Source organism: Chaetodon trifascialis, chromosome 17 (assembly GCF_039877785.1).
Source record: "Chaetodon trifascialis isolate fChaTrf1 chromosome 17, fChaTrf1.hap1, whole genome shotgun sequence".
NCBI lineage: Eukaryota > Metazoa > Chordata > Actinopteri > Chaetodontiformes > Chaetodontidae > Chaetodon > Chaetodon trifascialis.
Window position 1 is genome coordinate 24600928 of NC_092072.1, and position 17143 is coordinate 24618070.

At 42.5% G+C, this 17143-nt stretch overlaps 1 protein-coding gene across 10 annotated transcripts in view; it reads right to left on the reverse strand.

Moving 5' to 3' along the window:
• Positions 1–17143, reverse strand: part of epb41a (erythrocyte membrane protein band 4.1a) — a 129669-nt gene that overhangs the window by 49405 nt on the left and 63121 nt on the right. For 6 of the 10 annotated variants that reach the window (XM_070985278.1, XM_070985279.1, XM_070985283.1 and 3 more), the window contains 2 exons: positions 10189–10251; positions 7869–8039 (listed from right to left, as the gene is read on the reverse strand). In XM_070985278.1, coding sequence (XP_070841379.1) covers positions 7869–8039; positions 10189–10251 — 234 coding nt within the window. Of the gene's footprint in view, positions 1–7666; positions 8040–10188; positions 10252–17143 lie in introns of those variants that run through there. The other 4 variants (XM_070985284.1, XM_070985281.1, XM_070985280.1 and 1 more) reach the window with 2 other exon arrangements.

Consider the following 17143-nt stretch of genomic DNA (forward strand, 5'->3'; position numbering starts at 1 on the left):
GCAACAAAGCTCCCAAACCAGCTAGTGTGCAGTTACAAAATCGGTTTGCTCCACTACTGCAGGACCCTGGATCTCCAACTGAAAACCTGGATAACTTCTCGGACTCACTGAGAAGGGTAAGGCCCGACAGGAAGTCAGAAGCTAGAAAGCTACAAGGAAAGCTACTGACTGGTCCTGAGACTCTGATTGTTGGTGATTCTGCTATTAAAGATGTGGGAAGAATGTACAGCAGAAACACAAAAGTGTTGTGCTTTCCTGATGATACAGTCTCCAACATGACCGACAAAATCCTCAGTATTGTTGCAGAAATTCCAACTCTGAAATACCTTGTACTGCACACAGGGGCAAATGATATTGTGAAACGACAATCTGAAGAGCTCAAATGAGATTTAGGTAAACTGCTAAATGCAGTGAGCTCTCTGAATGCTGAAGTCTTCTTCAGTGGGCCTTTACCACCAGTCAGAGGAGGAGGAGAGAGATTCAGCAGATTGTTGGCAGTAAACAGATGGCTTTCAACTGCATGTGATGTCCACGCATTTTACTGACAATTTCAACTTTTTCTGGGGCCGCAGACATTTTTTCAAAGGAGACGGACTTTCCCTTAACAAGTCAGGAGTAAAACTTTTTGCCTCCAACCTATCTTTCTTCCTGTGTCACACTGTTCCCACTCCCAAGGACAAGAGACAAGAGGAATCCAAACAAAAGCAGCAAACACCAAAACATGAAGGAGAACCAACTCTCCCCCCGTCTGTGTGCTCTAACCATGAGGGATGCTGGAGCAAAAAAGCAGATGTCTCATGTCCTCCACCAGAGGCCACTGCTCGTGAGGATTCATTGACTCCAACCACTAAAACTCCACCGAGGTCACCATCTCCAACTGCCCAAACTCCATCCAACTCATCATCTTCACTGGGTATCCCATCACCCTCCTCCCCCCTACTGGAGTTTACTGACCAAATGAACAAACTTGTCAGTGCTGGTATGAGGCTTACTCCTCGCCCATCTGGGATCCTGTCCCCCCAAATTCCACCCTGCCCCCTACAACCACCCTGTCCCCCTCCACCACCACAGCGCTGACGGGCACCACCTCCACCCCTTCCACGGCTTGATCTGAACCTACTCCAGTCCCCTAGTAAGAGCCCAGCACAGCCACCTATTTGTGTTGGTAACTGATGTGTTCTGGGTCCAGCTTTTAAGGCAAATGTTATGCCTGACTTTTCCAAGGAAAAGCCAGGGCCCATTGTGCCGGAAGCTTCATTGATTCATGTCTCCTTAGGTAGGAGGAGAAGATCGGTCCATCTCTCCAGAAACATCACATCATCGAATTTAACATGTATTCCATGTCAGCCACAGTATGTTCTAAAACATGGGGATGTTGGACTTTTTAGCACATTTAACTTAGCTCTTTTAAATGTTAGGTCTTTGGCAGGCGAATCATTCTTAATCAATGACTTTATCATCAAGCATAAGCTTGATTTTATGTTTTTAACTGAAACTTGGTTAGGACAAGATAACACCACAGCAGTTCTCAATGAGTCAGCCCCTCCGAATTTCAGTTTCATAAGTGAAGTAAGAATGCATAAGAGAGGAGGTGGAGTCGCCATTTTGTTTAATGATAGCATTCAATGCAAGAGAGTCTCTTATGGTCATTTTGAATCTTTTGAATATGTTGCCACTCAATCAAAGTCTCCCTGTCGATCAGTCTTCATAACCATCTACAAGCCCCCAAAATACAATGCAAAGTTTTCTGATGAGTTTGCCAATCTACTGTCTGTTGTTTGTATTGATTTTGACTGTGTTGTGTTAGTGGGTGACTTCAACATTCATGTTGATAATCTCAAAGATGGATGTGCTAAAGAACTTCTAAACATCCTGGATCATTTTGGCCTATCTCAGCACGTAACACATTCAACACATAACAAAGGGCATATATTAGATTTGGTTATCTCCAAAGGGCTTAATATCTCTGAGGTTATGGTGACGGATGTTGCTCTTTCTGATCATTACTGTGTGTCATTTAAAATGGCCACACCTGCTATTCGTAACAAAAGTGGAACAGAGGTAATCAAAAAGCATTATATTAATGATAACACCTGTGCAGTCTTCACTCAGTCTTTTACACCATCAACAACACTGCCTTCAGCGTCAACTGATGACCTTGTAAATGATTTCAGTTCCAAAGTTATGACTATTATTGACTCCATCGCTCCAATTAAGACCAAAGTTTTGTCAGGAAGGAAAAAGGCACCTTGGAGAAACACCACACTGGTCAAAGTCCAGAAAAGAGTCTGCAGACAGGCAGAACGCAGGTGGCGAAAAACCAAACTCCAGGTTCATTATGAAATTTACAAAAATAGTCTCCACACCTATAACCATGAATTAAAGAAGGTAAGGCAAGCATTCTTCTCAGAGATTATCAACAGAAACTGTAATAATGCCCGCACTTTATTTTCTGTTGTGGGCAGACTGACAAACCCCACAGCATCAGTCCCTCCTGAGCTGCTGTCCAACAAGTCATGCAATGATTTTTCAGCCTTTTTTACAGATAAAATTTCAAGGATAAGACAAACAGTGTGCAGCTCCAACTCAGGCAAAATGATAAGTCCATCTGTGCCTTCTTGTTCTCCAGTTAATCTAGCACATTTTAACCTTCTAGATCATACAAGGCTGACAGAAACTGTATCACAGTTAAAATCCACAACATGCTGCCTTGATACTCTGCCAACAAACCTTTTAAAAAAAAATTTAATTGCATAGCTCCAGATGTGTTGCAGATAATAAATAATTCTCTTCAGTCCAGTCAGTTTCCCCAGGCCTTGAAAACTGCAGTAATAAAACCTCTCCTAAAAAAGACTAATCTGGATGCTTCAGTAATAAGTAACTACAGGCCAATATCAAATCTTCCCTTTCTAGGAAAAATTATTGAAAGGGTTGTTTTTCAACAAACGCATGCTTTCATGGTGCAGAACAATCTCTTCAATGCATTTCAGTCTGGATTTTGTCCACACCACAGCACTGAGACTGTACTCAATGATGCTTCCAAAACCTCAGTCTTAGTATTATTAGATCTCAGTGCTGCCTTTGATACAGTTGATCCACTCCCATGAGAGAGTAAAGAAAAAATTCTGTCCCCCATCCAGCCACAGTCCTCAAAGAATTACTCCCCTGTCAATGTTTTTTTAAGGGGGCTAGTCTTTAGGCAATGCAGTGATTTTCATTTGATGTCTTCGCTATCCTTTTCAAATTACTTTTAGACAGAGACGAGGAAAAGTCGGCTACTAGAATATTTTACTCAAGTTAATGTCGTGGCCCGTAAAAATATACATCAGTTAAAATGTAAATGTTACTGTGTTACATTTTTGAAATTGAAATTCAATGTCAACCCAATAACACTATTGGAACAACATCACATCACACTACTGTGCCACAATGGCCAAACCAACAATAACTTCCAATTATATATAAATGTTGCATCCCGTGTATACAACTGATTATTAATTATAAATATACAAGTGCCTTTGTCTGTATAGTTACACTAGCGTTTACTAGAAAAGAGGACAAAATTAAACATAAATGTGCAACAATAAATAAAAAGAGCTATGAATACCAAGGGCAGTTGCAGCAAGCAATTTTAGGTTACATAAATGAAATAAGTGCCCCTTAATAGAAAACACCACTAAAGCAGACAACACAGAGATGTGTAAAGAATATAAACTCCACAGTGGCTGCAGACACAAACACATGTAATAACCCTCCTGTTGTCTTTGTTTTCTGTTAACTATTTTTGTCTTCCTGGACCATTCCCTTCTAGCCATATGTATATATATATATATATATATATATTTATTTATTATCACCTAATTTTGTGTTTCATCGAAGTTCAAAATCGGCCATATCGGCCATAAATTGCTATTTATGGCCTGACATTGACCCACCACGCCCACCCACCCACGCCAATTTGTGGTAAATGAGTATTATACTGTATATATATATATATATATATTAGATTAGACATATTGTGCTATTTTTCACAGATTACCCAGTTTCAATGTCTAACAAGGACTTTTGTTTTGAAATCATTGAAAATGATTAGATAGTTGTAACGGGTGTAGAGTGAACCCAATTGCAGCACAAATGAACCAGGTAGTAGTATTAACAGTCTTTATTAAGCAGGTAAATGCAGGACACAGTTAACCACAAGATGCATAAGAGCATAGAGCAGGCAGGTATGGCAGGATTCAAACCCAGGTCTTCCATGTAGCGGGCAGTCAAGTTACCACTAGATCAACAGGGCAGGCAGGGAATGCAGAGGGACTCGTGAGCAGGTAATTGTTCACAGTTCTCAAAAGGCTCAGGGCAAAATAGCACAAACTCACTGCAGTAGGATATTTTCCTGGAAGGTGGTTCAGATGAGATGGCACCAGAGGAGAGGGACTGGTGAGGTGAAGCTGACGCAGTGGGTGTACAGGCTGAGCAGGAACAGGCTGAGTGCCAACCAGCCACAGGCACACGAGGAACAGAAAGCAGGTAGGCAATACTCGTAGTCAGGGACAGAAGGCTGGTGTATTTACCAGGGCTGAGACGTGAAGCAAAGGTCGGAGGCGAGTCAGGTTGATACCAGGTAAGCAGTCTGGGAACAAGTGCTGGAGAGTCAGGCATGACAACGAAGACAATCTGGCAAAGAGTGAGTGGAGTGAAGCTGCATATAAACTGGCTTGATTGGAGATGATGAGCAGGTGACAGCAGCAGGTGGAAGCAGTAAAGCTGATGAGGGGTGTGGCTGAGCAGCAGAGCAGGAGAGGGGGAGAGCAGACTGTGACAATAGTAACATAAAATACCATGTTCCCAATCAAAACTAACTCGTATGATTTATGTAGTAAAGAACAAAAGCATATGAACGAAATCAAGCCTGAACAAAAAACAAATATTCTCTGTTTCTCTGGGTCCTTTTGAAAAAATGAAAAGCAAAAACAAGATAATTACAAAAAATCTTTACAATCTGTCATTTTGGCGTTTGCCTTGCAAATAAATGCACCACATTTGTGGCACACAAGGCTGGTTTTGACATCTCTTGGTGCACACATTTTGCACCTCTTCCTCTTCCCGGTGGCGCTTGCTTCTGATGCTTGAACATTTCTCACTCTCTTGTGTCCCGGTCATTGAAATGCAACACCCGGGACAGTGAAAAGTCTTCAGGGGCATTGTGGCTCAAAAGATTGCAGACTCCTACTTACAGATTCTTTATGCCATTGGCTGACAGTGGATTCATTCTTGGTTCCGTAGACACTGGACAGAATCAAGATACCTACGTAGGCTTAAATTTCCATTTGGTCTACCTCCTCCCAGGCGTCTTTGCACACCCATCTCTCCTCCAAGTTGGTCTTGTTCATGACTATTGTTTGGAGTTCCTCTGTCTGGAACAGTCTGAAGCAGGACTTTATGTCATCCACCCAGGATATGACATACCTTGACCCTGGAGTCTTCTTGATGACATTTTCTGCTGACAGCTGACCTCTCCTCTCAGGTGGGGATGAACACCAGGACAAAGTCCCTTTCTGGAATGCAACCACAGAAGGAGCATCCTCTTCATCACTGGATTGTTCCCTATCAGTGGTCTCTTTGTCTGGATCATATTCTATGTCATCCTCATCTTCTGTCACCTCCTCTTCAGAAGCATCTTCAATGTCATTTTCCTCCCCTCTCCCCTCCTCATCAGTGTCATTGTCAAAGAAATAATCTGAAGCCTCAGCCATTGTGCTGCCACAGAAATTTACACACACACGCACACACACGCACGCACACACACACACACACACACACACACACACACACACACACACACACACACACACACACACACACACACACACGTAGTGTTTTTATGACTTGTGGGGACATTACATAGACTTACATTCATTTCCTGGAGCCTTACCCTAACCCTAACCATAACCACTATTTGCCTATTCCTAACCCTATACCTAACCTAACCTTACCTAACCCGTAACCCTATCCTCAGTCAGTCTGCATTTTGTCCCCATAAGGCAGGTGAGTCCCCACAATGTGACTGTTTAAACAGATTTTTGTCCCTAGAATGTGATAAATACCAGAACACACACACACACACACACACACACACACACACACACACACTTTGTGTTTTTGTCACTTGTGGGGAAACTCTATTTTATACACTAATTGTAATCTTACAAATTCATTTTTAATGACAAGTAATTTCTGACCGGGAACATAAGTTAAATAAAATAAAAATCAAAAAAAAAATCTCAAAATTCATTTTGTGTGTTCAGATGCCATGTGTGAACAAAGTCAAGTAATCTTATGACAAACATGAAATTAACTACATAATTTAGAGAGAAAAATTGTCAATCGTCAAATCTGACCACAAAGACAGCAGGGGGGTTAAAGCAAAGATAGCTGTACAGTTGTTACACACCACATACCAAGTAGACACAATGTTATGTTGATACACAGCAGTAGTTGTTGATGTCTCTGTATTTGTACTCACCTGTCTGAATGTCATTCTGTGAGCCTTGTGCATCTGCAAAGCCCTCAACAATCTGCTCTTGGTTCAACTTCTGTGTTTGACCACTTCATAATAAAGCCAGTACACTCAGCCACTCTGTCCCATTATAATCAGTCCTCTAAGCCTCTCTTTCACACAATGACCAAGCCTCTCAGCCCCTCTGTCCCATTATAACCAGTCCTCTATGGTGTAGGCTATGTTATGGGGTATGTGGCTACACAATTCCAAGCCCATAGATTTAACACAGAAGTGTAAATCAGACTACAGTCTGTGTCTGCTTCTCCTGTATATTAAGATTTGCACTTCATATTTTCTGGCAACTACCACAAAATCAGGCTCTTGTTCCTGTTGAGTCGAAATGACCTCACTGCAAGTTGCTTTGGAAAAAAAACATCAGATAATTGTAATCTAATAAGTCACTGAGCTCGGCTTCCCTTTTCTTTTAAAAATAAGATAAAGATCACTGAGAAAGTATTTCCAAGATGTACATGTTATGGTCTAATGGAAATACATTAGATTCATTTCTTAAATTATCAATCACCAGGCATTTATCTTATCAAGCAGATGCTATGGCCACCGGGATTTAAAAAAAAAGGGGGGGGGGGGGGGGGGGGGGGGGGGGCTCTGAGCACAGGTAACTGAATTTTACTGTGAAGAAGATTACAGTGAGCAACCATGCAAAAGGACTTCTAAACTGACCTCACAGTTTAGCAGAGGATAGACATAAAAGTCAAGAATTATAATTATAAACTAAAAGCACAGACTAATAATGGGTGTCAAACGTATATATTTTTTCAAAAATTGGCACTGGCTCATACTATGGGCTTGATCTAAATTAATCACTGCCCTACTCCAAGTGTTTTTTTATCCTGAAAATACAGCTGAAGCTACCAATAGGAGTGAATAGCCTGCCAATTAGTTAGCTAGCAAACAAAGTTAAACATTTGTTCAGGTTTACTGAGCTATCTGTTACTCAAGGTACAACTCAGACAGTTATGCAGTAAAGATATGTTTTAGAAAGATTGTCTTATTTGACACATTCCCAAGAGTGAAATGGAAGAATGCCATCGCTTTGTGGGCCAGTACAGAGATTAAACTGGGATGTCTTTAGCTTAGCCCAAGCAGGGGAAGCTGCTACAACAGTGACATCACATGAAAAAAAAAAAAACTAAACAAAAAAAACAACAACCACAAATTGTATCAACTTGCAAGCTTTATACTGAGAAAATCTGTATGGATGATCTGACACTGTGGATGAAATTATGTCTCCTTGAGAATAATCTACATTGTGTCTACAGTGTGTCTCGGCCCAGATTGCTGGACTCACCGCTGGCTGCAGCTGGCCGTTTATGCTTGCTGTGCGGAATGGTGAGTTGGTGGAAAGACGCTTGTCCCACTCACTGGGCCGAGGCTCCGGTACAGACTCCATGAAACTCCTCTTCAGCTCACTGATGCTAGTGTGGTGACGCATGATCTCAGTTTGGGTCTTATCCACATCCTTCAATAAGAACGTAAATGTCAGAATAGATAGATGCAAGGGAAACAATGAACAGTGACTGAAGTGAAAAGAACATACAATGTATGTAAAATAAATGTTTAGATGAGTGGAGAGAGGAGACAAATAGACAAAAATAATGAATCACTCAGATTGGGAAAAAAAAAGCTATAAATTATTCCTTGATTCAGTTTGGCTTTTTCAAAAAAAAAAAGATACTTGGATTGAGCCTGCCTTTTCCCAGTAACATGTTGAGCTTATGGGAGAAGATATGCAGACTGCATTCAGAGTCAAGAGTCATCTCTCCAGTGATTCGTGATCCATATTTCAGCCCAGCAGCAGTCACTAAGACATAAAGTTTACAGCCATTTCTAGACTCCCTCATGTGGGTCACAATAACAAAAATAAAGCAGCAGATGTGCAGAGTATGACTCATGATTAATGGTTTGCAGACCACGGCTTTCATCAGTGCCAGCAAGAGAATATATATAACGACAAATAACATAGGAGGTGTTATGTTTGTGGCAAAACTGCATATGGAGAGCAGGTCTGATAGAAGCTAAGCAAAATGAATGATGTGCACATCCAATCTCAGTTGGGTACAACTGTAGGACAAAGGCAGCATACAAAAGAAAAGGAGAGGTACTCCATACACTGAATACTGCAAGCCCCCCCCCCCCCCCCCCCCCCCAAAAAAAAAAAAATTACGAAAGAGTGAAAGAAATTTAGTGGCTTAGACCTTAGACTATTAATGTAGAAAAACACTGTACAAATTTTCTACAAACTGTTTTTTTCCAGGGTCATGAATTAACAGTATATATACTGTTAAGACAACTGCCTTGTTCAGGACGTTCCTTCAAGATCAAATAGCTGAACAAATATTAAATGCTCCACTTGCAGTCTTTAAGCTTGGAAGCACGACTAGTATAGAGCTAGTGTAGAGACAAAACTTTTCTGCTCTTCAGGGTTTGATGGTTAACAAACCATTTCTCAAAATGTCCGACTGCTTCTTTAATCATGTACAGCCATGTGAAATGACAGTATGATAGTGGCCACCAAGAAGTCGATAGATTTACTGCATATTTAAATGACGGCATGCTGAATAGGTGGCAGGCTGAATCAGAGATGCAAACACAAGTGATGTCACATGAAGACAGGTGTGACATGTCACACTAGTAGCAGATTGAGGTTGTACCTAGAACCCAGGTTTGGTAAGGCTGTACAAAACAAAACTCTGAGCTTGAAGAGGCCAAAAAACTAGTACATCTGCAGAGATTACTAATTATCTGTCAGTTTTTATACTACATGTAGTTTTTTGATTTGATGACAATTTAAAATATATTAACGAAATGTTAATGTGATAACATGTTAACATTACTTAGATGTTAATGGAATGTTAAATTAGTGGAATATTAATATTATGGAATATATTATATATTAATTAATGGGAATTCACCAACATTAGTGTTTCCACGTTGCAGTAATGTAACATGTCACCCCTCTGATCACAGTAATCAAGTGCAACAGAAGTTCACAGACTGTACAGTGTATTGCCAGGGAGTTAGGGCCATAGCATGTACAGTAGTTCATTAATAAAATGAAAAGAGACTGGAAGTCTTCAGTAACCATCAGAAACACAGCTGTGTCCAGAATCTGTGAGTGACATCACTGAGACATACTGTATATGACTGGGAAAAAAACAAAAAAAGTATTTTTTTTTCTCATATCTGTTTTTCTTGAAGATCCACGTCTTTAACAGACATACCTCTTTGACTTCAACAAGTGCAAGTTGAGTCAATAAAATGATATATTGTGTCTCACATAATTTAATTTGTGTGTTGTTTGTTTCAGCAACAAAGGTCAAGTTGCAGTGGTAGTTTAAATTAAAGACTTTTCCCAATCATATATTTCATAGAAATTAAAATGTGAAATGACAAAGACAATGACAAAGTGAAGTGAAGCTACTTGCATGAGAGTCAGAGAGGAAAATTGTACATGCCAAGCCTTTTGGGTTAAGCTGAAAACAAGGCAAAAAAAAAAAGTAAGAGAAACAGGGGTGTCAAAGCAAAAAAGAAAATCAACATGTCCATGCAGACAGAGAAACGTGACAGCAATCAGCCAAGACAGATGTCTGAAGACTGAAGATACAAACCTCCAACATTAAATTGCTATGTCTGATATAAATAGTTTCACCCTCAAGTTTCTTAGCTCTTTTCTGTGGAAAATAAGGAAAAAGGAAGACCGAGTTGGAAATAATGCAGAATTCATTCAAACATTTCAATATTTGATTTGCAATGGAATTCAATGAGCAGCACTGACCAAGGTGATGACATGAATAAAAAAAATAAAAGTGCTATGGGGTTGCAGAAACACAGAGCATGTGTTGCAGTTCTCATTGAGTCCAGCCCAGTGGAGAACGTGTGAAGAATTCAGTTACACACACATCAATTGTGTGTATGAGACGCCACTCACTCACAGCTTGGAGTAGAAGTCACATGCTGTGCATGCAAAGGCGGCTGCAGTACAATGCCATGTGCAGGAGGAGGACGTTCAATGCATCCCTCACTCTGGCTGGCTGGCAGCAAACAAATTCAAATTGGGTGTATGGACAGCCAAAATGGTAAGACTACAACCTAAAAAAACCACACGGATTACCCTTGACTAAATCTTAGTTCATCTTCATTCATCACATCCTCAGATACATCTTCATCTACAACTAGTGAGCAAAGTAATGTGATTGGTAGTGGGCTGTGCACTTTTTAGTGGGTTTCGTATAAAGCCTGACCAATATGGTTGATAATAATTTAAAATTGTCACCAGTGCCCACCTAGGGGCAGCAGATTCCAGTTATGGACAGAACATTGGGGAATGATCATCTTTTAAGTTGATATGGCAAATTTGGCTCAACTCAAGTCTCTTATTTACACATCCAGCAGTTACAGAGCAACATCAGCATTCATTTGGAGATGTGTTTCTAGCCACCTGGTGAATGTAAAACATTTGCAAAAATCTTGGATTATGAGAATTAAGTTAGAATAATTTCAGAAAAACAAAACAAAAAAAAAAGTTGTGATTTTATAACAAAAAGACCTGATATTATAAGAATTATGTACGGTAAATTCTTGTTATATTTAGAGAAGTGTGTATGTTATACTTTGACAACAGAGCATTTATGGTCACTCAATGCACAGATTGCTACTATGAGTCAGTTTGACTGTCTTTCATAGCATGTCCAGAGAGTCTTGAAGTCTGCTGAGTTCTAATATTTTCTGGTGCAATGAACATGAGTTTGTGTCTGTGAGCTCTTTGGCTCAGCTGTCTGGCAAAAAAACAAAACAAAAAACACATGTCTCAGAGTGGAGAGATATTCTCTTCACTCAGAGAACAAAGGTTACACCCATAACTGAATGTTCTCTATTGTATCAAGACTTTCTCTCTACTCATTACATATTCCATATGTATGGGGAACCTCTGCAAGACACCTTGTGAGGAGACCGTGTGGACCAAGCACAAGTGCAAATAGACAGCTAGTTAGATAGATAAATGAACTATTTATACTATTTACAAACCCCCAGGCCTGATGGCACTGCCAGTCCAAGTCCTCCTGCCTTAAGCCCAGTGGCAAGTCGCCAAACTGGGCCCACCAACCCCGCAAGATGCAAGAGTTTAGAGGAGGGGTGAAAGAAACTCAGATCTGCCTGCCAGATGCAAGTCTGCATGAGTTGAACAAAAGATTAACTGAGAGCCCTTTGGGCCTCAGTGTTTAGAAGGCAAGGTAAAACAACCTCCGGCTCAGTTGCCAGTCGCTAACCCGGGCCTGCCAACCCCGCAAGGGAGTAGCAGGGGGTTGAGGGAGACTCAGACCTGCCTGTCAGATGCAAGGCTAGTTGAGTTGAAACAAGGGATGAACTGAAAGCCCCTTGGGCTTCAGTGTTGGGAGCAAGAGTAACAAAAAAGTAAGGCTCCATTTCAGGGCCAGGGTGCAGCTAGCACCCGCTCTCCAAAAGAAGGCCTAGCTGCTATATTAAGAGAGTAATATTTTGCGAAGATCAAGGGCATTGACCAAGTGGCTGCTTCACAGATCTCCCTTAAGGAAGCACCTCGCCAAAGCGCTCATGAGGTTGCCATGCCCCTTGTTGAGTGAGCACGGAGCCCTGGTAGCGTTGGCTGGTCTGTCTCTGTGTAGGCCTGTTGGGTGGCCTCTACAACCCATCTGAACAGTCTTGACTTTGACAGTGCTTCGCCTAAGTGCTATGTCTTAAAACATACAAACAGCTGGTCTGTCTTGCGCACTGAGTTTGTGAGCTTCAAATAAGACAACAGTGCTCTGACAGGGCATAGGGCAGAGGCCTGATGCACAGTTCCATCATCCTCCTGAGTGGGAGGCGATGGGTGGAGCTTGATGGTTTGGTTCAGGTTGGCGTTGGAGAATACTTTTAGAAGGAAGGCAGGATTAGGCCGCAGGGTAACTCCAGCATTCCCTGAAAGGGGTGAAACAAGGCACCTCGTGCCTGCAACAATAGGTCTCTCTGAACAGGCACCAAAAAAGTTCTGTTCAGGAGTGATGCGATCTCTGAGAACCATGACATGTGGGGCCAATTTGGGGCCACCAGGGTCACAATCACATTCGAGCCAGGGAAAGGCATACAGCAGGCCTTGAGGCCACTGGTGAGCCAGAGCATCCATCCCCAGTGGTGGGTTGTCCCTCCTCAGGGAGAAGTACATCTGACTATGAGCCGTCTCCTTGGAGGAAAACAGATCGGCTACTGCCATCCCAAAGCGGTGCCTGATCTGCGCAACAACCTCTGGATGGAGCCTCCACTCTCCAGGCTGAGGGCCTCCCCTGAACAACAAGTTCAAGCGGTGTTCAGAAGGCCCGGCAGGTAGGTAGCTCTCAGAAAGACGAACCATGGATATACCCATGTCCATAATTCGTGGGCCAGCTGCCCTAAGTGGGGAGAGCCCAGTCCACCCTGCAGGCATGGGAGGAATTGTAGAAGTGCAAGGTGAATTGCCCAGGGCTCGAGAGCATTGATATGTAGGTTCAACTGTCTGCCGGTCCAGGCAGCTCGGACACCTAGGCCTGCATATACAGCTCCCCAACCTACCTATGAGGCAAATCGTCGTGTCACGCAATGTTTGGTCGACAGAGGAGTCTGGGGGCTAAAACCCAGGCTCAGCAGACATTGCTGCACTGGTCGCATGTGCAAAAGGCTGAGTGGGACTAACTGGACAGTGGCTGTCATCAGGCACTGCCCAGTTAGACACAGCCTGCAGCTCTTTCCGCTGTGTGGTCAGGGAAATTGATGCTGTACTGGAGTCCAGAGTCATACCCAGGAACTGAGTGACCTGTGATGGTTCCAGTTTGCTCTTCTTCTTGTTTATCTGTGGCCCCAAATTCTTGATGTGCAGCAGCCTGGAAACATGGTCGTGGCACATCTGTTGTGTCTGCACACATACCAACCAGTCGTCCAGATAATTGAGGACCCTGAGGCCTTGTCGACAAAGGGGTCCGAGAACCGCATCCATGTACCTTATGAATGTGTGGGGTGCCGGAGAGATTCTGAAAAGGATGACAATGAACTCGGAGGTATTGCCCCCAGATTGGAACCGAAGGAAGCGCCAATGCCCTCTCCAAATTGGTATTTGAAAGTTGCCATCTTCGAGCTCAACTGTGGCAAACCAGTTGCCTTGAATTATGGCCTGGCGTACTCTTGGGACTGTGAGCATTTTGCACCGGAGGGGTCGCAGATACTGGTTCAGGCCTCTTAAGTTTAAGACTCAGAAAATAGTGTGAGAAGAAGCCTGCCTGATGGTTGGCCTTCTCCACTTCCCTGATGGTGCCTTGGGAGAGGAGTGTTACTACCTCTTCCTCCAGTATCTTTCTGTGCCGCTCGTCTTGTACTGAGGGCTGAGGACAGGATGTTGACAGTGCAGGTTTGTGGAAAAATTGCAGTCGGTACCCTTGGGTCATGGTGGAAAAGACCCATGGGTTGGCCCCTACTGCTGCCCAGGCTTTGAATGGGGGCCTGGGAAGCAGGGGCTCGCTGCCCTGTTGCTGGAATGCATGTTTACATCGGCAAACCGGCTGCTGCCTAAGGTCTCCTGGGCCCCAACCAGGCTGTGGTGGCAATGCTTGATGTAAAGGGGCCCGAGGGCAATGGCTCCTTTGCAAGCAGACTAATCGGCTTGAGAGCTCACTGGCACAGCGCCTGACTTACTGGGCCTGTTGAAGCATTGTTGATGCCCCTGACCCATACACGGCAGCAGGTTCAATTGCCAGCCCTGTGAGAGAGCTACGGTCAGCTGGCTGGAAGCGGGACTGTGCCAGCTACAGGTACAGCTACCTTCTTGCCACCCAAAGTGAAGCAATCACCTTTCCTGCTGCTACAGCCTGCTCCTTTACAGCTAGTGAAAGGAGAGAGGAGATGAGCTGCATTTCCTCTATTGTGGTCCCTGCCACACAAGAGAGATGTTGCAGGTAGAGTGAAAGGATAGCTGTAGTGTTGGCTAGTTTTGTCTGAACTGCCACTGCACTGTGTGTTCTAAGCAAAACACCATCAACTGTCCTACAGTTCTTGCTGGTTGGTCCTAAAGCTGACCCCTTTGGTGACCACAAGGGCAGCCAGGGACTGGTCATGCTGGAAACCCAGACATGCCATGCACTTGTCGTGCCCATCCTCCATAAGCAGTGTGATTAGAGTACCCACATTACACGATCCAGTAGGTCAATTCCCCATACATATGAATATATAATAGGTGGAGAGATCTTGATACGATAGAGAACAGACACTGCTCTGGAACACATCTAGTTACAGACTTACACATTATCTCTGTGGTTTTATTCAATTTTCTACAATCTGTGCAGTGAAATCAGGTCATCTATTTACTATGACACAAAATTAACACAAACTCTTAATATTTTGTCAGTTATTTTGAAAATAATTTTATTCTTGTTATGTTGTATATGTTGATGAGCGTGTCTACTAGAGAGCACTAATTAATTTATTTTTCAACTGTAAAATGCCTTGCCCAAGACATATTTTAATTAAAATAACTAAATAAAGCCAAATAATAAAATTTAAGGGTTCCTTATCATATTTATGCAATGTGAGTGTTTAACATGTGGTGGATGGAGGATTCTCTTAACAAGAAGAAGCAGAAGGATGGAAATGGATAAGCAGCACTTTACTGTTCTACACAATCAGCTTCACAGCATTTCCTTGTTCTGACTCACACTGACTGAGTTAAACATCAGAAGATTTAAACATGTTAATATGTAAATAATAACTGTGCAAACAACAAAATCTGTAAATAGTTAACTGTATAAAGGACAATACATTTCCAGTACATAAACTACAACATACGAACCAACACTTCAAAACTTCAAACTTCAACTTCAAAAACCTGATTTATTTTTGGGTTTATGTTAGAAAAAAAACATCCATGGATATATTGTTACCAGAATTAAAAATTCTTGCATATTACTACTGAGTTTGTTTACTTTGTGTCATACTTACAAGCAAATCAGTTATTGCCTTGTCTTCTAGTTTTATTGGATTTTTTTTTTTTTTTTGCAATTTTTTTCTTTGATTTCCCCACAAAGCCACAAACTACTTCACACTTTAAAGCTGCAGTAGGTAACTTATATAAAAGTTATTTTTTTTGTCATATTTGCTAAAACTGTCCGTATGCCCAGACAGCAGTACATGAAACTTGTAATCTGTGAAAAAAAAATGGCCCCATTGGTCCCACCTACAGATGTAGCGGCCTCGAAATTCCCCTAATTTCATGCTGGGGCCCTGGCGGGTCCGTGAAAGGTCCCTGCTCTGCAGTAGGCGGGTTCGTGACTGTAATGAGATCCCCCGCGATGACATCATCGGTGCGGGGCCAACTCGTAACGCCCCTAAGCTCCATTTGCGGAAACTACCTGCACTCGCTCGATCAGTCCACCAGGAGGAGCAGTAATTATTACCGTGTCAGCTTTGCTGAGTCGTTCATTAGATCTGCACCTAGCCTCCACTGCTGTAAGAAAAACTGCTTGTCTAGTAGAGCACCCTGTGCAGTTTTTTAAGTATAATTATGCTTAATCATCCACATTATTCTAGTGCTCGTTCACAAACTTCTTGGATCTGCTCATCTGCCCATCCTGCGTTGTCCTCCACATCTCTCTCCACCTTTGGAGAGGCTCCCAGCGCATCTCCGCGTGCCGAGTGATTTGTGCCCAGAAAATTAATCATGAATAACAGAAGTTGTGCGTCGCATTTTTCTAGCATTCTGAACTGCTAAACAGTTAAATGTTTAATACTCTGCCTGATTCACGGAGCCACACTGCTTTTCAGTTGGTGGGTTTCCTGTTTGTAGCGCATTTTAGATTTGCGGGTTGCTATTTGATGCGGTGACCAGCAATACGCAGAGTCCTGTATGTGTGTGTACAGTATATTACTGGACAGAAATCATTTACAGTGCGCTGAAGAGGGAGGGACGGGAGGATGAAATGCCAATTTCAGCCTGTGATCTGTTAATGTCTGACTGAACAGCCTCATGGAAGTGATATTTTACAGTTCTACATATTTTAATCTAACGAAATTCGTTAAAACAAGTCACGTCATTGAGCTGAAAGGTTCCAGATTTTGTTCGCCTTCACAGGCGGCTGCGGAGCGCCGCAGACGGCTCGCACTGCGCAATGCGAAGTTCAACATCATAGGCTTAATATACTGTAGTTAATTATCACTGATCTTTTTCATCACTCTGTCTGTGTGACTGTCTGTGTCCTCCTCTCTGTGTCTCTGTCTCTTTTTTCAGACTGTTCACGCAATGAATATAAACAGTAACTATTAAAAAAAAAGTCACGGGTAAACATAGTACTCAGAAGCACACCAAGAATGCATTTTTTACGTCAGGCGTTGTGCGCGTGTTTGATATTAATATTGTGCCGCTGCACCTCAAATAAATGTTTTTTTGGGAAACGGAAATGTTCAACATGATTTCATCATGTTAGACCAGGCAGACAGGTTCTTACTACAACATCAACTCTCCCTCCGCAGCCAGCGAGCCTCATCCCCCGCCGGACACCTACATTCAATCATGAATAATCCTAATGGGCC